Genomic DNA, 24,415 nt, shown 5'->3' with positions numbered 1-24,415 from the left:
ATGTCATACTTCAAACTGAAATAAATTTGGAGTTTCTCATCTTGTCGAGTTGGTATGTTCGGATGTGGTATTCAAAAATATTTGCTCAATCTCTTTCCTTTATTTAACGTTGGTCTCTGTTCCGCAATCTAGTGCCAATCACCGACGGACATCGATTGCCATCCATTGACGGCAAACGAATGTGCAGGAAGGCAGCTTCCACACCTGCGTAGGATATCGCACCCATTCAAACACACATGGGCCGGGACCAACGGCTTTACTCCTTCCGAAGGAAGACGTGACCAGAGATTTTTATGCCTCAGAAAAATCCCACTGACCTCGGCTGGGATTGAACCCAGACCCATTGGGGGGAGAAAGCAGTCACGCTTACCACTACACCACCGGCGCCGGCTTGCTCAATCTCATAGGCGTAGTCTTGCGGAGTTACAAGGAAAAAACGGTGCTTCAGGTTTGAAGGAATAAAGTGTAATGAACGCCCTAATAAAAATTGTATGGTTAATTTGCTTAACGACGTGTTCTGGGTATCATCCAAACCATTTGTGGAATAGTTCAATGATTTGGGTTATCGTTCGTTTATGGTTATTTTTTATTAGGGCGTGTATTCTCTAAATACTTGCTAACGTAACAAAATCGCTGGTTGCTTGGTTTTCACTCCTCCTCAATCCACGATGCCTAAGAATTGGCGTAACTTAGCTTGCTTCAAAAGGGTCATTGGTTTCGTGAATCCATCCGCAGGTTGGCTTGCTGTCGAGATGTAACAATCTTGGGTCTAAAAAGACCCACAGGGCAAGATTGCAATTTTTGAATACCGTCACCAGGTTAATAACTGTGGAAGTGCTTCGAGCGGACTTATACTCGCCTAAGGGCCTCAAAGCCAGGAAGAAGAAGCAGCAGCATGTAATTTTCCAGGAAACCGGCCTAAAAGAAGCAAGGATTACTTTCGTTAAAAACGCACGAACACCGTTGTTTCGAGTAAAATTTTCATATTTAATTGTAGCTTACTTTCTCTGCAGCTAATTTCAGTACAATTAATGAACTGTTTGTCGGTTACGGGCTGCTGTTGATCATTGATTATTTTTTTTCTTTCTCTGTTTTTATATAGGAAATTTAACTTCTTCAAGAATTGCTAGAACTAGAGCATTGCAAGTGTCGGTTGGTAGGTAGAAAGAAAGAAATCAAGATTGCTTTTGTGTGACCTTTCTATATAAATACCGTTTATTTACTTTTCTTCCTGTTCATTGTGATAATTAAACTAAGATCATAGATTTTTTTTTTCTTTCGTACAGTCGAATTTTGTGTTAATTTTTCTCTTCGTTCTTCACGTTTGTGTGTTTGCATTATCTGGCTTCGCGTTTATCTCTTTTTATGATGGAACTGAACAGCCCCCTGCTGGATAGCAACTCGATCTAGTATTATTAGATAATGGTACAGGAGATGGTTTGCAGTTTTGTCTCATAGTTCTTGTTGCTGTTGTTTTTATTTATCTGGTTGTTTTAACAAATACATTTTCTCATTTGCTGTAATTTTTATATTAATTTTCAATTGGTTGTCATTCTAATGAATGTTCGGGTTTTTCATTCAACGGTTTATTTCATTATTTTTACGCATTGCTCTTTCGCTCTCGGTTCGCATTCCTCAATCTTCTAAAGCATTCTTCGAATACCCTACTCTACCTGTCTCAAATTTAGATCGTCCTTCGACTTAGGTGCGCTCGTGCTCTCGTGTGCCCACTATTTCGTCGCCGCCTTCCACTATTGTGTTTTTTTGTTTGCCATTTAGTTATACTTAAAGTCTATGTAATAGCGTCCACCAATCGTAAGAATAATTAAATAAACGCAACATTTGAGGGTGAGTGTTGAATTTATATATCACTTGAGACAGCGCTCGAAATAGGTCTCGCCAATGTAGCTGCCGCGCATCGCCTTGAACACGTTGTGCTCGAACAGGCGTCGGTTCGTCTGCAGGACTTCGGCTGCCTCTCGGTTGAGCGGGTCCTCCGGATTGGGTTCCTACAAAGGGGTTGAACATGGGGTTAGAAAAACTTGGGCTCGTCTAACCTAGTGAAGTTCGAACACTCACCAAGAACAAGTACTGCAATCCGTACACGATCGAGTTGATGGTCAGCACGGGCTTCCAGTCCTCGCGCAGGATGTTGAGACACACATTGCCCTCCAGATCGATGTTCGGGTGGTACACCTGGGTTTCGCATTTCACCTTCGGCGGCTCGTGTGGGTAGTTGGGGCCGACCTAGAATTTGGGTATGTGTTATATAGTGTAGTAGGCCTAGATGTAGTAGGCCTTGCCTGACTGTCATAAGTTAGAGATTGATTCTTTATCCGACCACCAACCAAGATAGACGTAATAAATAGTAGCTCTTAACAACAGCTTGTTTTACTTGTTGGCCTTGGTTACGGATATAACAATTGGCGACGAGGAAAATTTTGGAAGCACCTCGAACCTCGAAGCAAGAAACCTCAAGCAAGAAAATGTCTGACGAGGATCTTCGGAACGCCATCCTGCAGCTAACGAATCTCATCACGAGGCAGCAGCAGCAGATTGAAAAGATTATTGAGTCCTTGGCAAGCGGGATCCAGGATTTCCAGTACGATCCGGACGGAAGAGTTTTCTTCGATGGCTGGTATGCGAGGTACGAGGATGTCTTTACAAAGGACGGCCAATCCCTGGATGACGCCGCTCGTGTGAGATTGCTTCTTCGCAAGTTAAGCACGCCTCTGCACGAGAAGTACGTCAACACCATTCTTCCCAAGCATCCCCGGGACTTCACCCTGGACGAAACCGCCACGAAACTGTTCGGTCGACAGAAGTCGGTTTTTCATTCCCGTTACCAGTGCCAGTATGCAAAAAGTGACGCGGATGACTTCACATCGTATGCTGCCATGGTGAACAAACACTGTGAAGCGTTTCAGCTGTCCAAGCTCACACCGGACCAATTCAAAGCTCTCCGTTTCGTCTGTGGACTCCAATCGCCACGGGATGCGGACATATGAGCTAGGTTGAGAGAACCTCGTGGAAGAATGTCATCGCGTGGCCAATCTCAAGCAGGACACATTGATGGTGGAGAACAAAGAAGCACGCAACGTCAACATTGTTTCTCGCAACCAGAATAATCCTGCCTCAAAAAAGAACCAAAAAGTGCCGAAAACGCCATGTTGGAAGTGTGGCGACCAGCACTATGTTCGTGAATGTCCGTTCGCTTCGTACACCTGTTCCAGATGCAAGCAACAAGGACACAAGGAAGGTTATTGCAACAGCAACAAGAATGCGCTGTCGAAAACGTTCAAACAGGCCAAATCCAAAGAGAACGTGAAGACAAAAAGCATCTACACGGTTCGCAACATCGAAAGCAAGCGGAAGTTCATCCCGGTCGAGCTCAATGGTGTAGCAGTCAAACTTCAAAAGCATTGGCCCTGATATTCGCTGTCACCCGTTTCCACAGAATGCTGTATGGACGACACTTCCTCCTGCAAACCGATCATCAACCGCTACTCAAGGTTTTCGGCTCAAAGAAAGGTATTCCTGTTTACACAGCAAACCGTTTGCAGCGCTGGGCCTTGACACTCTGCTGTACGATTTCGACATCCAACACGTTTCATCGACGAATTTTGGCTATGCAGATTTTCTATCCCGGCTAATGTCATCGCAGCATAGACCAGATGAGGATTACGTCATAGCCGCCGTGTGCGTCGAATCTGAAGCAAAAGCAATTCTCGACGACACCATCAGCAACCTTCCAGTCACGCACCAGATGATTGTGGCTGAGACGCGAAAGGATCCAGTTCTTCAGCAAGTGGTGAATTTCCTTAACGAAGGTTGGCCAGCAAATGCGAAGCAAGTTGTTGATCCTGATGTCAAGAAGTTCTTCGCCAGACGAGATGGACTTCAAGTTGTCGACAACTGCGTTATGTTCGGCGATCGAATCGTCGTCCCATCAAAGTTTCGAAAGCGGATCGTTCGTCAACTGCATCGTGGACACCCAGGAATGAACCGAATGAAGTCTCTGGCCCGAAGTTACATCTACTGGCCTAACGTTGACGACGATGTGGAGCAATTTGTCCGTCAGTGCACTGCATGTGCTGAAGCAGCGAAGTCCCCGACAAAAGCAACCTTGGAGTCATGGCCTCTCCCGGACAAGCCATGGCAACGTGTCCATATCGATTTTGCTGGTCCGATCCATGGATACTACTATTTCGTCATGGTAGATGCTTTGTCTAAGTGGCCCGAAATTTCTCACACTCAATCAATTACCACAACTGCAACCCTGAATATGCTGCGTGAAACGTTTTCTCGTTACGGCAACCCAGACACATTGGTCTCAGACAACGGAACGCAATTCACCAGCGAGCAGTTTCAACAGTATTGCCGTGCAAATGGTATCACCCATCTCCGCACTGCTCCCTACCACCCGCAGTCCAACGGCCAAGCGGAGCGATTCGTTGATTCACTCAAGCGTGGCCTCAAGAAGCTAGCCAAGGGGGAAGGATCACCCACACTGGAGCACCTGCAGACATTCCTTTCGGTGTATCGTTCAATCCCAAACCGAAACACACCGCAGTCGACGTCTCCAGCAGAAGCATTCCTCGGAAGACCAGTGCGCACCACTTTGGACCTACTGAAGAAACCTGTTCCTGTAACTGAAGCTGTCAAGAACCACAAACAAAACGAACAGTTCAATTGGCGGCATGGAGCAGCCAAGCGCGAGTTTGAAGAAGATGACCTGGTCTATGTTGAACAGCATTGCAGAAACGCCAAGTCCTGGATTCCTGGTCGAGTCATCGAACGGAAAGGTTCCATCAACTATATCGTTGCACTGGACATGAACGGGAGACCGAAGCTGGTGAGGTCGCATGTAAACCAAATGCGCCCTCGTCACACTTCTGATGATCCAGAGCAAGCGACGCAGCAACTACCATGGGAAATCCTGCTTGATGGAATTCAAGATGAAGCTGTACCGTTGGATCCAGAAGTGCCATTCAATCACGATGTCCCTATTCCTGTTGGTTCCGTATCACTCGAAGCTGATGGTCAAGTGGCAAGTACGTCTGGCGAAAATCCTTTTTCGACAATCAATCATGAGCCTGCTGCTCAAGATGGAGAACTTCAGTCCGCACAAAAGCCCGTGTCATCTGAAGCAGTGGAGACTTTATTCGACGTTCTGTACAGGGCCACCCACATTAGATCCGTTTGCGTTGCGTTGACGTAAATTTGACAGTTAGACAATAGATTTAGCTGTCACTTTGCCGCATTCCAAGATGGCTCTCTTCCTATGACATTTTCTAAAAGGGGGAGATGTAGTAGGCCTAGATGTAGTAGGCCTTGCCTGACTGTCATAAGTTAGAGATTGATTCTTTATCCGACCACCAACCAAGATAGACGTAATAAATAGTAGCTCTTAACAACAGCTTGTTTTACTTGTTGGCCTTGGTTACGGATATAACATATAGGTACACGCCTGATTAGCCCATAGGCGTAAAGCACACGATTCCCGGTCTCGATTCCCTGTCCCAGGAAGGGAAAACTCTCACTTAACCACTGTGAAAGGGCTTAAAAGAACAACCAAGTAGACAGCAGGAATAAGGATACCAGATTTCGCATAAGTGGTGTATGTTTTACATTTGTCTCCATCTTGCTCGCTCCGAATGATTAAGTGTGTGTGTGCGCGCGCGATAAAACGGGAAACTCATAGAGCCAATGACATCATTAGCAGTTCCATCGCATAACAGTCCCTTATGGGTAGGAAATCAAGCAAAGATGAGGCTGATATGCGATTATGGGCAGAGTGAGACGACATTGGCTCTATTAGAGTGGCAACTCAAAATGTCCTAAATTCCCTTAGTTTTCGATGTTTTTTTTTCAGGTACCTGTTGAAAATCGATTTCAACGGGGAGTTTCCAAAATTATTATTTTCCGGACGGAAATGAAAATACTCGGATGATCCGTTGATGATGGGAGAATATAATTTACCTGTGTTCAATACATTGTGATAAGTATTAGAAAGGGGAAATTACGGCTTCGGCATGACAGACTATTTTCGGCAACCCAAATTGAAACACTATTTTCACTGGATTTTCTTACGAAAACACTTCGCTGAATGCATGCAAACGATTCTTTATGCTTTCAGCTTCAATTTGATTATATTTTTACCACTGAGAAAAAGCAATCTAGCAGGGTTTTCTTGAAATGAAACACACGCACTACAAATTGTAGCTGATTTCGAGTTGCCGATAATAGAACGGCAGATTTACATGCAGTTCAAATGGAACGGTTGCCGAAGAAAAACTGGTTGCCGAAGAAAAACTGGTTGCCGACAATACTCGCTCTCACTAGAGAAGATTGGAGCTTTGTAAAAGCGTTACAAAACAGTTTTTGACAATTCTTTCGACAGAAATTGTTAGAGCAGCTGGTAGCAAAAGATTGTAAACAAACCAATACTGCATATGTGTGCGTTCCATAGAGTAAAAGGCTATAGAAAGAAGGTCGCTGCTTAGGTTGCCGAGAATACGTAAATTCCCCTACTAGTATTTATGGTTTCAATATACATGTTAAAGTAGGTTATTGTCTTTTATAGTGTAATTCATTACGACAGCAACTATATCAATTAACAATAGTTTATCAAATTTAGCTTAAGAAAGTTAACACTTACGTTTAGTTCCCCTAGTGTAGGTTCACGATTCTAGTTTTAGTGGACGTGTTTTAGTCTGAGCAAGTCCTGTTGTAATCATAGTGTAAGTTTTCTGTGTTCGAAGAATCATTTTAGTTTATAGTTGCTTACCGATACTGGCCTCTATCTCCTTTGTTCTGACCGTAGCTGGTCGAAGTCAACAGTTTACGAGTGAGATATATGAATAGAGTTTATATAATTTTGAAGATTTTTGTATACTTTACCACAGTGGTGTATGTTTTATAAGGAGGTCGACAATCGTTCTGATTCACGTCGTCGTGATTCAGCGCTGTTAAATTTGATGATTTTTTATAACACGGGCTATCGTTCTTTGTTTTTGCCGTTCTGTAGACTTGCACAATTTTGCCGGTTATTAGTGGAAAGTGCAGTTCGTTGCGATAATCGTCTAGTTGGAGCATATTCCTTGTTGTGAAAACAGTGTTGTGTTATTGTCGATATCAGACGCTCTGCAGAATCCAACTCCTCCTTGCACATTAGAGCATCTCCACCGCTGTTTCTAAATAAGATTTGGAAACTGAGTCAGCATGACTTCCGCCTGTGACCAATGCGTTAAACCAGTTAAAGGCGATGAAGAATCCGTCTCCTGCATGGCTTTTTGCGACAGGATGATTCACCTGAAATGCGGCGGCACAAAGTTGAACAAGGATTTTCTGAACATTGTCCACTCTAGCCTGAACTTGTTTTGGATGTGACACGAGTGCGCGAAGCTGATGAATGTGCCCGGTTCAAAACTTTCGTCGTTTGGTAGTGCGATTAATTCTATCACCGAGAAACAGGAAGTCGCACACACTGAGCTTAGGAAGGAAATGACTAAGCAAGGACAGCAGATCGCTCAGCTGTCAAAACAGCGTATCGAACAGCCCGTACTCCAATGGAACGTTAACGGTTTCCTGCAGCGGATTGGAGACTTCGAGCTTCTCTGCCAAGCTGATCCCCCCTGGGTCATCGCATTGCAGGAGGTAAACAAAGCCTCCGTCGAACAGATGAACCGCTCCCTCGGCGGAAGATACAACTGGACAAAGAAAAGCGGTAGAAATTTCCGACACTCTGTAGCCATTGGGGTACTAAATACGGTACCTTTCCGGGTTATCGACTTGGACTCACAATTACCCATACTCGGGGTTCAACTTACAGAATCAGTCAACATCACCGTTGCCTGCGTTTATTTGCCATGTGGACGAATCGGCAACCTCAACTGTCAACTCAGCGAGACCCTAATGAAATTACCTGAACCACGCATCCGCAACGCGCACCATTCAAATTGGAGTTGCCCTCGGTCGGACTTTCGTGGCACGGACCTCGTGGACATATTCGAGAAGGAATCTTGAACGATGGTGTTCCAACGTATTTCAACGGGATCGACGTAACAGCCACCAGTCACCACATCGCTGGTAAAACGCAGTGGAACGTAAACTCTGACCTGTACGGCAGTGACCACTACTCCATACAAATTCAACTCTCGGCGACCTTCGTCCTGGCGGTAACACGGAGACCGCGATGGCAGTATGAACAAGCGGACTGGGAAAGCTACGGCGCTACTGTGCCGACTCTACTACTACAGAGGGCAGTTCCGCTGGTGGAATGAAGATACGAAGAAGGCAGTCAAAGCCCGGCGCAAGGCACTTCGACGTGTAAAGCGGCTCGCCATAGGACACCACGACAGAGAGGATGCCAATGCCGACAAGAAATCCGTGATGCCAAGCGATCCAGCTGGATGGAGCTCCTGGAAGGGATGAACGCATCGCAATCCTCGGGCGATCTCTGGCAGTGAATCAACGCCCTTAGTGGGAAACGACGCACGGCACCACTTCACGTTCAGGTTAATGGTTCCACGGTTTCCGATCCGGAAACGGTAGCTGATGAACTCGGTACCTACTTCGCCGAGCTCGCAACCATTGACAAGTATGACAACAAGTTCAAGCAGAAAACCAAGCCATCGACCGCATCCATCGCAGACGTCATAGTACCCCCCGACACCGCCAGTACCGGTATAAACCAAGCTTTCTCTTGGCAGGAACTGCAGCCTGCCCTTCGCTGTAGCAACGGGAAGTCGGCGGGACCCGACGAAATCGGATATCCTCTACTCAAGAGGTTACCGTTACCAGGATAGCTACGGATGCTAGACCTCTTTGACAAGCTCTGGCTCACTAACGGGTACCCAGCAGTATGGAAGGAAAGCTTGGTAGTTCCCATCCCGAAAGCCGGGGTAGCCACCCGTGAAGTCAGCAAAGTTCCGTGCAATAGCGCTAACATGTTGTATGGTCAAAGTCCTAGAGCGTATGGTTAATCGAAGACTGAAGCAACACCTCGAAGCTGGAAATTTCCTTGATCACCGACAGCACGCTTTCCGACAAGGTTTCGGAACGTCCACCAATTTCGCAACCCTAGGAGAAGTTCTCAAGAACGCCTACGACAGTGGTCTGCACACCGAGATAGTATCGCTCGACATATCGAAGGCCTTCAACAGAACGTGGACGCCCCTCGTCCTTAAGCAACTAATCGACTGGGGTCTTAACGGACCCATCGTTCACTTCATCCAGAACTTCTTTTCCAACCGCTCATTCCGAGTCGCAGTTGGCAACACCAAATCCCGACTTTTCCCCCGAGGAAACGGGTGTCCCACAACGATCGGTTATCGCCGTTACCCTGTTCCTCCTCTTGGCGATGAACGGAGTCTTCCGTCAACTACCGAAGAACATATATGTGTTCGTCTACGCCGATGACATCCTCATCATCAGCACCGGACCCACGCCAGTACGTACAAGGATGAGAGCCCAAGCGGCAGTCTCCACCGATCAAAATCGACGACCAGTCCATACCGCTGAAGAAGACCGTCCGAGTTCTAGTAGTTCTCGTTGACCGATTCCTCAACTTTGAACAGCATTTCAGTGCAGTCAAGAAAAATTGTCGCAGCCGAATGAATCTCATACCGACCATTTCCCGACAGAATAGATCGAACAACCGCAGCATCCGTTTTCACGTGGCGAGTGCAATTATCGACAGTCTCCTTCTATACGGGTTGGAGATGACCTGCATCACAACGGCTAACTTTTAGCTACGTTAGCACCAGTCTACAACACCTACGTCCGGATTGTCTCTGGTCTGCTGCCATCCACGCCTGCTGACGCTGCATGCATCGACGCAGGCATCCTTCCGCTTCCGTATAACCGCTGCTATCGCAACCAAAGCCTAGCAGCTTTCATCTCGAAGACATCGGGAAATCAAGGAATCTTCCTCCTCGACGAGGGGAACAGACTCCTCCGCACGGCTGCCAACGAAGATCTCCCCCCAGTGGCCAGGGTCCACTGACATGGAGACAAATGCTGACAAACATCATTACCGAAAATCGAAAGCCGGATTAAGGACAGGTTCAAAGCCGGAGACAATTCCGTGGCCATAAGAAGGACTGTAGCTGAAATGTTAGGAAAAAAAATTCCCTACGCACACTCACCGATACACGGACGGATCTCGCGCTCGGGCCGGGGTCGGTATCGGTCTAGCCGGAAACATCACACCAACCAGCTGCAGCTTACCGCCGCAATGTTCTGTCTTCTCTGCTGAAGCTGCTGCCATCTTCATCGTTATTACAACGCTCTCCAACCGACCGATCCTGGTCCTCACGGATTCGCACAGCGTCATACAAGCCCTGACATCCGAGGCCCCGACTCATCCGCCACCAAACACGGTATTCTGCGGAATACCAGGCAGGACCATCTGCCCCTCGCTATACTAACGAAGTACCGTTACACGATGTCAAGCGCTGGATCGTGAGCAAAGTACGGGAAGCTTGGGACGGCAGAGTGGGCCCAAAACCGCTCCCTCTTCATCAGACGGATCAAAGGGACGACGAGGAAATGGATAGAACAGTTGAACCAGCGGGATCAGAAGAGAAGATCTCGCACAATTTCGGTGGAAGGCCGTTCCACAGGACTTGCATCGGTTGTAGAACTCCAGCCTCAATCAAGCACATTCTATGCGTATGCCCTCAGTATCAGAGCCGGCGGGAATTCCACGGGCTTCCAAATAGCATACGCGACGTGCTGGGTGATGATCCCTCCACACTGGCAGCAGTAATGCGTTTTTTAAAGGATGCTGCATTGTATTTTAAAGTTTAGTCTTTTTTTAATTTTTTCCGGCTGTTGGGACATCTCTGCCTGGTGGGGGCCCTTCCGGTTCCCACGGTGTGGAGCTCTGTCTATTTCAGATTTTAATGTTGTTGTGTGTGTGTGTTGTGTAAATGTACGATCGAGCCAGGAACCAATTTTCTGTTGAAGTAAACACTATAAAAACTACTCTGTTGGAGGTCCTCCTTCTGTCCTTCGTCTGTTTGTACGACGAAAAGGTATCCATTGCGTTGTTACGGAGTGCTCGTGGTTGAACGTTAACGTCGATAAGTTGTAGAATAGAAGGACAATCGATTCTGCCCTGTAGAATGTCAGCCACAAACAGGACCCTTGTCGTATCTCTTCTTCGACTCCACAAAGGATCCAGGTGTAAAGGGTGATACGGTCAAAATTTGGTCAATATCAACTTGACGTATTTCTTTCAATTTTGCATTAAAAAAACCTGAACACCCCTCATTTTGAAGGTGTGTGTGTGTAGAATGTTGCTCCTATTTTGATTTTGGAATTCACTCTTCAGTTGTCAAAATGCCGTTTAAGCAAGAAGAGCAGCGTATCAAAATTTTGCTCGCGCATCGCGAAAATCCGAGCTACTCGCACGCAAAGTTGGCAAAATCGCTAAAAGCTGCCAAATCAACCGTTACAAATGTAATTAAAGTGTTTGGGGAACGTTTGTCGACAGCCAGGAAGTCTGGATCGGGGGGAAATCGAAAACCGGAAGCCGCTGAGACGACAAAGAGAGTTGCCGGTAGTTTCAAGCGAAACCCTAACCTCTCTCTCCGAGATGCCGCAAATAAGCTGGGTGTATCGTCTACAACCGTGCATCGAGCCAAAAAACGAGCCGGACTATCGACTTACAAGAAGGTAGTGACTCCAAATCGCGATGATAAACAAAATACAACGGCCAAAGCGCGATCCCGGAGGCTGTACACGACGATGCTGACGAAGTTTGACTGCGTGGTAATGGACGACGAAACCTACGTCAAAGCCGACTACAAGCAGCTTCCGGGACAGGAGTTTTATACGGCAAAAGGAAGGGGAAAGGTAGCAGATGTTTTCAAGCACATGAAACGGTCAAAGTTCGCAAAGAAATATCTGGTTTGGCAAGCCATCTGTACCTGTAGCTTGAAAAGCAGCATTTTCATAGCTTCCGGGACTGTCAACCAAGAAATTTACGTGAAAGAGTGTTTGAATAAACGTCTGCTGCCTTTCCTGAAGAAACACGGTTGTTCCGTACTGTTTTGGCCGGATTTGGCATCTTGCCATTACGGTAAAAAGGCCATGGAGTGGTACGCCGCCAACAACGTGCAGGTGGTTCCCAAGGACAAGAACCCTCCCAACACGCCAGAGCTCCGCCCAATTGAGAAATACTGGGCTATTGTCAAGCGGAACCTAAAGAAGACCAAAAAAACTGCTAAGGGCGAGCAGCAGTTCAAGGCAAACTGGCTTTCTGCGGCGAAGAAGGTGGACAAGGTGGCTGTACAAAATCTGATGGCAGGGGTCAAGCGTAAGGCCCGGCAATTCGGATTTGGAAAAGCGGAAGCCTAACTGAATATTTTTCCTGAATTTTATACTAATTGAACTTGAAAAAGAAATTTAATTTGATTTTTTAAATAAACGATTTCACCGATTTACACGCGTTTTCCCTTGACCAAATTTTGACCGTATCACCCTTTATTAACTGGCACCGACTTTCGTAGCTTGGAAGGCGATAAGGATCCCTCCAAGGCAATCGTCGAAGGGCAAAACAGATGAATCGTCGTTGAATAGACTCTACTATTTGTATGTACACTGTTTTGGTAATTGGGATTCCATATAGGGCAGCAGTATTCTAACACCGACCGGACGAGGGAGCAGTAAAGCGATTTAAAACAGTAGATGTCCGTGTAACTTTTAGCTATCCTGAAAATGAAGCCGAGCGTTCTGGATGCCTTGTCGATCACGAACGAGATATGCTGGCTGTATGTGAGTTGACAATCTAAGATGACTCCCAGATCCTTAATGTGATTCACACGATGTACGTCAACGCCTTCTAGGATATAACTGAATGTAATTGGATGTTTCTTCCGTGAGAACGTGATTACTGAACATTTTGTTGGATTTACAACCATGCGGTTCAGTTGGCACCAATTAGCAAAATCGTTGAGTTGGAGTTGGAGAAGATGGCAGTCAGCGATGGCTCGGATTCGGAGATAGATTTTCATGTCATCTGCCAACGGCAGTCGAGGACGAAATTGACGTCGTTGAAATACACAAGAAATATCAACGGACCGAGGTGGCTACCTTGCGGAATACCCGAAGTGCCAGGGAACGAAGGAGATCGGCAGTCGTCGATTGCAACTTCCAACTGACGATCAGATAGAGAGGATGCGAACCATCGTAGGAGACTGCCGTTTATACCGAGCCTATCCAGTTTGGCGATCGCTATACTGCCGTTCTACGCATATCTGTCCCATGTTACTTTTGGACGTTTTTCACTTTTGTTCATAAAGCAGTACTCGTTTAGGTAGACTTTGGAATGAAAATAGAAAAACGTATCATTTGTTCTGGGTTTGTATAAAACAATATCAAGCCTAATTGTCCCATGTTGAAATTCTACGCATAACTGTCCCACAAAGATTATCTTGACTGAATCTATCATTAACGAATCTATTTGTGTACACAAATTTTTGAAACAGGATTTATATAATCAAAAGAAACGGTCTGAACCATTTTGGGAAGTGGAAGTTTTATTTTATGTTGATAAATATTTAGAAAAACGGGATTTCATATTAAAACACCAGTTTATAATTTCAAACAATGCCTTATTAGACACTCTCCACCCTCACACTCCCCCTATAGTGTCTACGTGTTTCATGAAAAGCCCCTTTTATAATATGATATTACGCAGCATAAAGGTCGACTCCGTACGGAAGTAATTTGCATGTGCATGTCAACTCATCCAAAGTATTTCTTGAAATCATCGAAGCCCACGGTCAACGATCGTGTAACGTATTGATCTTTTGTCCACAGCATGTCAGCCACCATAAATCTATAGTTGGACTCAAAATTATTAAGCACAATCTTCTTTAGGCCTACGTTAATCTTGCTAAGAAGTAGAACAAGATGTTAAGAAGTTTATGTTCTAAATAGTGCATTCATCATTAGTTGCTTGAAATGCCCATACCTTTAATAGTTTTATAGAAGTAGCAACGTCAACAAATTTATAGTTGGTATAATTTAATGATGGAAAGCTATACAAATGATCCAGGATCTTCCAAAACTTCGCGGAGAACGCAAGCACGCTCATGCAAGCACAAGATAAAAGACGTCAAACGCAACGTAGCCATCAAAGCAACACTGAAAGTAACAGTTCCTAGTGGGACTAACATGCGTAGAATATCCTACTTCATTGCAAATTTCTAGGCATAACAGTCCCATTAAATATTGTTCGTATAAAAATAGGCTTAACTGTTTTCATTGAAGGTAATTTCTGTAGTTTTCACTAAAACATATTGATTCTGTTGAAATGTGAATAATGCGGTAACTTATTTTAACGTATATTTCTTCCAATGAGCAGAAATGATTCGAAACATTATTCGCGATTTTCTCAGAAGCAACTTTTGAAACATGGGACTGATATGCGTAGAACGGCAGTATAGGATTGTTCAACTTGTCGAAGGTGGCTGATAGTTCAGTATAGATGACATCTGTTTGCATATGGTCTGTCATACTCTCCGTAATGTACGAGGTGAGACGCAGAAGGTTGGAAGTAGTCGACCGTCCTGCCATGAAACCATGCTGGTCTTCGCTCAAGTGCTTGAAGTGAGAGACTAATGGTACCATAACGACCAACTCGAACAGTTTAGATGTGGCACTCAACGATGTGATGCCGCGATAGTTGTTGATGTTTCTTTTGCATCCTCTCTTCTGCACTGGAAACATCTCAGCTGATTTCCAGCAGGAAGGAAACACTCTACTGGAGAGGGACATTTCGAACAGAAGGTAGAGAGGAGCAACCAGGCTATCGATGTGTTGCTTGAGAAAGACGGAAGGAACTCCGTCAGGTCCAGGCTTAAATGAAGACTTCAGTTGCGAAGCCGCCCTAGTTATCATAGCGAGGTCGATGTTGATAGCTGCCAAAGATTGACCAGACATTGGAACATTACTGGCTGCTAGAGAAACGTGCTCGTCAGATAGGTTCTCATCCGAGAATACATTCGCAAACTTGGTTGAAAACAGACGGCAAATGTCCTGAGGGGATGAAGTTTCTTCGCCATTCAGTACCAAATTCGATGGAAGGCCAGACTCCTTTCGTTGCTCATTCTCATAATTCTTAAAAATTTTCGGGTGAGATCGAAGCTTCCGTTGAACATCTCGTTGATAATGCCGATAACATTGGCGACTGGTTCGTTGATATGCATGATTGATCCTCGCATAATGGTCCTTGAGTTGTAGGGTGTGGTACTTGATGTATTTTCTAGGCGCGGATCTTTTGGAAGATTTCAACAAACGTAGTTAACTTGTTTGCCAAGGATGATGATTACCTTGCTTAGGAACTTTTTTCGGAACGTGTCAAATGCAGTACCCTTAATTCAAATAATGCTGCAAGTCTCACAAAACAAACTACAGAAGTTATATTCATCATCCTCTAGTGTCGGTCTCCAACTGTTACCGGCCGCAGATAGACCGTTGCTTTTCACATCATGAAACCCTAAAACACAGGACTTTTATTATCGTATGGCCACAAAACACCAAAATTTCGCACTCCCGCTACTTCCCGCGTCATCCTCAATCCGATTTATCCTTGCGATTTCAAACCAAAACTTTCAAGGTGTCAGAAATACCAGGTTGCCGGGATGGGTATTTTACAAACAATCGCAGCTTGCTATATGACCGGCATAATCGGCACACCTGCGGCACACTGACAAAAAAGGTGGCCCAAGATTGATGTGCGGAATGACCTACCCCTGGGTGATAGCACATCAGTCCCCTCGCGGTTTTCGTTACATCATTTAATTTCCGCGGTTTTTACGACTGAAAGATCAAATCCGCGAAAATCACGAAATCCGCGAATATTGTAACCTAAGAGGAAGAGACAACTGGCTTCTTTTTGTCTGTGACGTGTTCTTCTTGCCTCACGGAAACGAACTTGCCAAAACTAGAGTCGGTGTATACATTACGATGCTATGAAAGGTCCGCGAAAGGTATTGCAAAAAATATAAAATATTGCTGATTGCATCTGAAACTGGACTGCTACAAAAATACAAAAAGTGTGATAAAAGTGCACCTTTGCGTCAAATCGTTTTGGTGTCTTCGGAGCACTTGTTGCTTGCATCATAAGAAATAAGTGCACGGAACATACCAAGACGATTAGAAGGAAGCTCGCACTTTAATCACACTTTTAAATAAGTGAAAACGCGCTTACTAGTCCAGTTTGGTGTGAAATGCGCAATATAATCGAAGAAATGATCATAAACACGCAGTGAGCAATAAATTGTCATGGGATACGTATGGTAATGATCACTTATGAGAATTTCTACTATTTTTGGTTAAGATAATTTGACTAAATCACTGATATAATGATTTACTACAGCCGCTACTTTTTTTTCTCGCTAGAAATCATTTGAAGTTGATGTAGAAGTCCTCTGTTGCCAAGTGAAAAGAAAGGGACTCTTTCGAAAACCGTGATGCAAGTTCAACTGTTTTTCTCTTGGCGTGACTCATTATACACCGACTCTAGCCAAAACTATTTCATTATGGGCGACGCAGTCGACTGTCAAAATACAAGAAAAAAGATTACCTGATGTAAAAATTCTCGCGTTTCTATCTAAGAGAAGAGGTGACAATACGGGGGCAAAAATGAACCACTTTTCTGACAAACGTGAACCAGCTTGTGATTGACTGATTTGATGTGCGTAAGATAGAGATAGACATAGATAAAGATAGAGATAGAGATAGATATTAAAGAGTAAGAAGCCGAACAATCAGCCAATTTGTTTTGGTTTGTTATTGTTATTGTGTGCATAGAATCGACTATTGTCTCCACAGGAATAAACATGAAACTGTTATCTTGACATTTTTACCTAGGGGATGAGTACTTAAGGTTATTCGCTGTGGCATCCTTATTCTCGTAACCACTTCAAAACTTTGAGTGCACAAATATCAGCTTCTACGACACGTGCAACATTCAAATTGTTACTTCACGTTTGCTGCACTGCAGCATACATGAAGTAGCAATTTCAAATTAAATGGAGCACTGATCTGTGTAATTAAAAATTCGAAGTGGAAGTCCATATATAGCCTACGTGGCAGCCATTTGAGACTCTACAAGGAATCACCTTAAGGGGATTAGATTTTGATAAGTTCTTTAGTGGGCATGACACTGATGAAGACTGCACATTGTAGTCGAAATACGTATCTGTCATGGATATCAACATTAATTACCCAACGCAATTTCATAACTTCACACTGACTTTAGAAATAAACCTAACTATCAAATAAATGTTGAACAACTTTACCGAAGATAAACAATTTCATCAATTCTAGTATATACTGCCGCTCTTCGCATGTCCGTCCTATAGCGAAAATAAGCAAACCGAGGAAATCTCGCGTAACATTTGAAAAGGGCCTATGTCCAAAATGTAAACAAACCGATTTTTGATACCATTCTGTAGCACTGGTAATTAGCTACCAGTCGTATAGGAATGTTCCGCATTATCGATAAAAATCATTAAAAATAACTTGATTTTAAAAACGGCCGATCCACCAAATTTTTCCAATCATTCATGCTAAAACGGCCTAACCTCGGGCCTAAAATATATTTTTTTTCGTTCGATGAGGTTCCATTCATAAGCCTAGCGACGTAGAAGGGCCGATGATTGAAAAATTTCAAATCAAAGCTAAGCCCTACTGCTTGAGGCAGGGCCGATGATTTATTTGACGTTAAGAAAAGGCTTAGCAAAGGGCCTACAATTTATGATGACAAGCACAACGGCTTAACAAAAAGGGCCTAACCATTTAAAGATTCACAAAAAGGCTTATTACTGTGATATTAAATTTTTATCGATTTTCATGTATTTTTGAAAACGTTTCGCATGTTTTGGATGTTGTGTACTGAGATATAGTTACTATTGTTATTGTGAACAATATAAATGCCTAAAATACTTCAATCTATTTATATAGGAATTAAATACTGGCGGAAAAATTTACAATTCATTTTCTGGATTGTTTACATTTTGGACATAGGCCCTTTTCAAATGTTACGCGAGAAATCGCATTTTAAATTTGCTTCGAACCATTGGATGGGACAACCAATTTGACTGTCTTTCCAAACTTTTCCAGAACAAAGTTTTTGAGTTCATCCAGTATTATGAAAATATGGGTAATTAGCTACCATTTCCATTGAAAATCTCAGTTTTGACGAAAACGACTATGGGACCGAAAATCAACAGTGGCAGTATAGTGCGTCGATTTGAAGTCGATCTCAAAATGATACCCGATATAAAGTTCTTGCTTACTTTTTCCAAGGGACGTATAAGCTTTTGTAAACAATGCATTTGTTCGTCAGTTTGGCGTAACTGGTAGCTCGCCCACGCGTACTAACACCACTATCAGGTAGGGGAAATTTCCCCTGATACGCCTCTTCGAAAAAGTAATCGAGAAAATTTCATTCAATGATACCGATAATTCTGTGGTGCCATTGACCCTGAAATCACTGCAGCCTATCCCCATGCCCGCACGTTCTCAAGCAAAGAAAAAAAAAAAAGAATGACTACACTGCGCTCACCTTGAAGTTGAACACGAACCGACCCCCTTTGTAGAATCCTTCGTCCGGGCAGATGACCAGCTTGAAGTTGAGTAAATCATCCGGATCGGGGAATTCCGTGGCGCACGTCTTGGGCAAGTTCAGCTCATTGATATCTGCCAAGCGGAACGGAAATCAATATAATCGAAATCGATTAACCATTGGTTGTTTGTTTACCTTTTGTGATTCTCAGCTGGGCTGCGGTGAAGGCCTTCTTCTGGGGGCCAGACTTTGGAGTTGCCTCACCGTCCTTCTTCTGTTGCTTCAGCGAGAATAGTTTGATCATTTTGTCCTGCGATTGCCTACTGGTTGTTGATTACGGACGACGACGGAGCTGTTGTTGGTGTGGAACAGCGGACGAAAAAAGAAAAACCCAAGTTTTGACAGCCACTTCCAAGAGAAGACGGATTTTTCTCTTCCTGCTTCTGGTGAGCTGGTCGCGATTTTCTTCACTATTATTATGCTCTTCTGTTATGTCAAAACTACGGCGGGGAGTAGTTCTTCACCCTGAAGACGATGATGGATGGTGTCCCAGGCAGCTCTTTTGAAGTAAATGCGATGCGATGACGGAGGACGGGGAAAAGCAGAAGATTTTACGACGGACGCTTCTCGCGGATATAAACGCACCACTACTCACTGTGGACCGCTTTTTCGACACTGCTTTGGCCACCGGGTTGGGAACCGTGACGGGAAATAAAGATTTCCGCGCTCGCTGCCCGCAGTACTGGTGGCAAAGGTATTTATTTTGGCAAAATTCCGTGGTAACTTTTCACTTTTCGTCGCTGCAGTTTTCCTTTCTCTTGCGATCGCCACTCGTACAATCAATCAACAACGACGGACGAGGAGATGAGGATGAGACACTCGCGCTCGCACAAACACAAACACGCCCGAGTGAAACGGAACGACGGCAAGGATGGCTGAAGTTAAAGGTTTAGTCAAATCGTAGGGTCTTAAATTTGTTGCATGCAAGTCGATTCAAGCTGAGCAATTCATTAGGCTCTAAGTAAAATGGATCGATTCTCTTAATCAACTTTCGCTTTCGTTAGTAACACGGGTATAAAGAACAGTTTTTTCGTGTTTGTCGTATTAGAAGCACCGGCAAACCGACATGAATAACAATAAAATTTCTGACCAAAGCACACTTCTAACATCACGCTCCGTGTTCGTGGGAAATATTTAGCCAAGCCATGAACTGCCGTTCTACGCATTTCTGTCCCATGTTACTTTTGGACGTTTTTCACTTCTGTTCATAAAACAATACATTTTTAGGTAAACTTTCGAATGAAAATAGAAAACATGTTATTTGTTTTGGCCTTATTTAAAAACAACATCATTGTCCCATGTTGAAATTCTACGCATAACTGTCCCACAAAGAATTTTTTTCTGAATCTTTTATTAACGAATCGATTTGAGTGCATGAATTATTGAAACAGGATTTATAAATATGATCAAAAGAAACTCAATGAGTCATTTCGGGAAGTAGAAGCTTTATTTCATGATGAAAAATAGAAGTAGAAGCTTTATTTTATGATGGAAAATATTAAGAGAAACGGGAATTCATATTAAAACACCAGATTATAGTTCAGATTTAAGAAGCATAAGATAAGAAGCAGTGTAATGATCTTACAATAAACCAAAGACAAAATAACATGATTTAAAATTTAATTGTTTGTAGCAACGATGTATAAACATCTTACAATATTGACATGATTGAAAAAGTACGTATTATTGTCTAAAACAACTCGAAGCAACGCAGTTAACAATGATGGCACTTTCTGTCACTTGATGTGTTTATTCATCTAGTTAATAGCTGCTACCATATTTTGGAGTTAAAATAAGGTTCCTGTTGACTGATTCAGAATATCTGTTGTCGTATAGTCCTTTCGTAAATTCAGTCGTTAGAATGTTCTCAATATACTGCCGTGGATGCATTTGGTTGAATATAATGAAATCCTTACTGTGTATGTTAACTTTTTCAAAGTCTTTCTTGAAATCATCGGTTGACAATCTTATTGTGTTCTGCACAGAGCATTCATCATTTGTTTCTCAAGATGCACATTAGAGTGATGCAAATTTTGATATTTTCGCTCCACAATACTTAAACGATTCCAAATCAGATCCTGACTAACCTCTCAAAGTTTGAACCCATTTGGTGAGAGACTGAGATGGCACAAACCATTTGAAGTTTGAATGGGAATTACCATGGTAAAACCAAGATTTTTGTTCATGTCTATCTAATAATTCATCATATTGGTCTGCTTCAAAAGTTTTCAACTGTACTTGTAGGAAATTTTCCCAGCTAAAACTTTGCTCAAGACCACTTTTTTATTAAATGCAAGGATCGAAAGTTATCAATGGTTCAATGCGCTGATGTCTTATGATCATGCTCAATCATATGCTCAGCAGGCAACATTGGTGTTTCTGGGGCGTTGAATAGGACACAAAAATCATGGCTACTATGTCCGAGACTATGTCACACTGCAAAATACAGAGTTGCCTACAGAGCAGCTGCTTGATCATGTCATAAGTTTACCAATTTCTTAAATAATTAGTAACATTTTCCTGTCTCGTTTTACATAGAAACAATCTTTAGCAAAGTTGTAGCTGAGAAAATTTTCTATAAGAATAGCTATCGAACTGTTTCGCAGCTCAATATGGAAAAAGTCTAGAAGGCAATGAACAAAAAGTTGAGATTTCCCATAGTAATTTACATGTAAACTTCAAATGGCTTGTGCGAAGTCTGTTTCTAACCAAATGAGTTGTAACTTTGGGAGGCTAATCAGGACCCGATTTGAAACCATTTGAGCACTGTGGAACGAAAAAGTCAAATTTTGCATCAGTCTAATGCCCATACTTATAGCACAGACAAACAGACATAACACATTGAATATTTGTCACTGTAAAACATCGTCGCTAAAACATTACTGCCATCTGTTGATTACACCATCGTGGGTAGTACGCCGAACAAATTGATTCTGTTGAAATGTGAACAATACACTAACTTATTTTAACTTATATTTCTTCCAATGAGCAGAAATGATTCGAAACATTATTCGCGATTTTCTCAGATGTTACTTTTAGAACATGGGACAGATATGCGTAGAACGGCAGTGAACCCGCATGCAAAATATATGAATTGGTTCGTGTCTGATCAATTCTGGACAAATTATTTTTTATCTAGATCAAAAATGTGTATGGTTTTCGAGATGGTTTTGACAGTTCGGATCACTGCAGATTTAAATCAGCCGTTTCCGATTTTCGGGCATAAGTCAGAATTAAGTGTCATGTCGGTTTGTCGGTGTTAGAAAATTTAATAGAGCTTTTTGACGTTTAATCGGCGCACACTACTGCACCATTTAAATCGAACGAGTGCGAGCAAGAGGGAAACAAATTAGTGGGAAAACAAACCATGCATTCATCCATGTGTGCTAGATAGAGAAAGACGATTAAACGTCGAAAAGGTCTATAGGTTCTTTCTTCGATCTGTGTGCTGAAAATAGCTGAGAATGGCCGTGCACTCAAAAAATAAATCTCGTGTTACTTTTCAAATAGACCAATGTAACAAATGTAATCGAGTTAAGCGATACAAACTACCCGAATAGAAATTGTAATGTAGGAAACATCAGCAGACATCTTCAATACATTAAATTTTAATGTGTATTGCTGTACCCTTAATGTATTCAGACTTCAGTGTGACATCCAAGTACATAAAAATACATTAGCCTCAAACGTTACATCAGAATCAAACGTCTTGACGATGTAAAATTTGACATCAGAATACATCCAATGACAACAGAACCAAACGTTACATAAGAATCAAACTTCATCACGATGTAATTTGTTGCACGCATAAAACATCAGAATACATCCAATGACAACAGAACCAAACGTTACATAAGAATCAAACTTCATCACGATGTAATTTGTTGCACGCATAAAACATCAGAATACATCCAATGACAACAGAACCTAACGTTACATTAGAATCAAACTTCATCACGATGTAAATTGTTGTCCTTCGGTCCCTCGTCGCATGCAAAGTTTGTTTTGTCCTGAGTCAGCACTACACGGTGAATGAGAACACCCAAATTTGAGTTTAGTTCACTCATAAATCGCAAAAAGTACAGGAACTCAGTTTTGAGTTAATTTACCTCTGTTTTTCCAGGTTTTTCCAGTAAAATTTTTCCGAATATAAGAAAAGTAAAGATTGGATTCTGTGGATTTTCCGAGGGATTTTCGTCAATCCTAATTTTCCGGAAGATTTTTGAAGTTTTCCACCGGAAAACATGAGGCAAATCTCGAGGCAAATTTACTCATCGCTGCGTTCCTGCATTTTTTGCGATTTTGAGTACACTGTATTCAAATTTGGGTTGATCACATTGGCCGTGTACAGTTTTTTTTTCGCTGTGTCCGTCGCGAGTTTTGGTGGCGATTCGGTGTCCGGCGTTGCGGCAAATCCTTTGGTTTGTTTTTTCCGTCGATCTTGTTTTCCGTGCTGAGCACCAATGCTACCGACGTGCCAGGAAGGCAGCTCCCACACCTGGACCCCCGCCAGTTTCGAAGATTGCGAGTCCCGCGATCGCCCTTGGAAAAGGAAGGCTGTTTTTCAGGTAAGTAAAATTTAAAATTTTAAATTAATGTACTGTAATTATGTTTTTTTTAGGAAAGTGCACCAGTGCGAAGCCGGATCCCGGTAGGGAGTCCGAAGCTGGATCCCGGCGGGGAATTCGAAGCCGGATCTCTTTGCAGGTTAGTGAATGTGTTTATTGTTTTTTTTTATTTGATTGACAAATAAATAAATAAATAGGGGGAAGAGGGGCATAGTGAGCATCCCGCAGTTTGGCTTTGGATCTCCAGCTGCATGAAACAAATCAACTGGTAGTAGGTTCAATATCATTATGATATTGATCCTACCACCAACAATTTTTTTTTTTCCGAACAGCCGGAAGTTCAAGCTGGATGCTCACTATGCCCCACCTGTTCACTATGCCCCTCTTACCCCTACTAAAAGCTAAAATAAAGTGGAAAATGACGGGTTCCGTAGGCGGATCCCGATGACGGGTTCCGTAGACGGATCCCGATGGGGATTTCGTAGACGGATTCCGATGGGGAAACCGAATACGAATCCCGATGGGGAAACCGAATACGGATCCCGATGGGGAAACCGAATACGGATACCGATGGGGAAACCGAATACGGATCCCGATGGGGAAACCGAATACGGATCCCGATGGGGAAACCGAATACGCATATATTGCTCTTCTATCATTGTATGTGATACAAAAACAACCATCCAAATTTACTTTCAATTTAAGATAATCATAGGTCAAAAATTGTCCAATGTACAGTTTGAAATGATGGGTACATGTTTGTTACTTCGGTCATTCGGAGTGCCTAACATGATTGGTGCTCATTTTCCAAAGGCGTGACCAATCTAAAGTTAGGTACTCTACTCTGAAATCTGTGAAAGGGAATTTAGTATCATGTAGACAAAACATTGATTATGTCATTGAGAAAAATCGTCCAATGTAGCATGTCTGATGTACAACTTGACTTGTCAAAACGTCCCATGTGGTTTTTTTTCTATATTGTAGCGTGAAATTCAAAGTAAAATTGTGATTTTACCGTTTCTACTGAATTTTAAACGTTCTTATTCACTGACTACATTAAAAATAGCATTGCAAAATGTATTGCTTCTTAACAGTTAAAATAATAATCTGTCGAACTTCAACTTCGATTTTCTCAAAATGGAGGATAAGTTACATTGGTCTATTTGAAAAGTGACGCGAGAAATCACATTTCCAATGG

The 24,415-nt window shown here is 43.0% G+C and overlaps 1 protein-coding gene across 1 annotated transcript; it reads right to left on the bottom strand.

The window, feature by feature from the left end:
• Positions 1-963: 963 nt before the first annotated feature.
• UbcE2M (NEDD8-conjugating enzyme UbcE2M) lies at positions 964-19,450 on the bottom strand. Its single transcript, XM_065230597.1, has 4 exons — positions 18,785-19,450; positions 18,590-18,723; positions 2,080-2,247; positions 964-2,009 (listed from the first exon to the last, which is right to left on the bottom strand). Exons 1-4 carry the CDS (start codon positions 18,891-18,893, stop codon positions 1,869-1,871), a joined length of 552 nt encoding a protein of 183 aa, XP_065086669.1. The 5' UTR covers positions 18,894-19,450; the 3' UTR covers positions 964-1,868.
• Between the last annotated feature and the right edge of the window lie 4,965 nt (positions 19,451-24,415).

This window comes from Ochlerotatus camptorhynchus, unplaced genomic scaffold (assembly GCF_037179485.1).
Source record: "Ochlerotatus camptorhynchus isolate MF236.1 unplaced genomic scaffold, CSIRO-AGI_Acam_v1.1 ptg000330l, whole genome shotgun sequence".
Taxonomy (NCBI): domain Eukaryota; kingdom Metazoa; phylum Arthropoda; class Insecta; order Diptera; family Culicidae; genus Ochlerotatus; species Ochlerotatus camptorhynchus.
This window is presented reverse-complemented; position numbering and strand designations above follow the sequence as displayed.

What these genes read in the sequence shown, in the direction of transcription:
- UbcE2M (XM_065230597.1), bottom strand. Translation starts at nt 18,893, where the DNA reads ATGATCAAACTATTCTCGCTGAAGCAACAGAAGAAGGACGGTGAGGCA. An exon ending in CCAGCTGAGAATCACAAAAG is followed by an intron (nt 18,724 to 18,784) that starts GTAAACAAACAA and finishes TCCGCTTGGCAG; the next exon opens with ATATCAATGAGCTGAACTTG. An exon ending in GATTGCAGTACTTGTTCTTG is followed by an intron (nt 2,010 to 2,079) that starts GTGAGTGTTCGA and finishes ACCCCTTTGTAG; the next exon opens with GAACCCAATCCGGAGGACCC.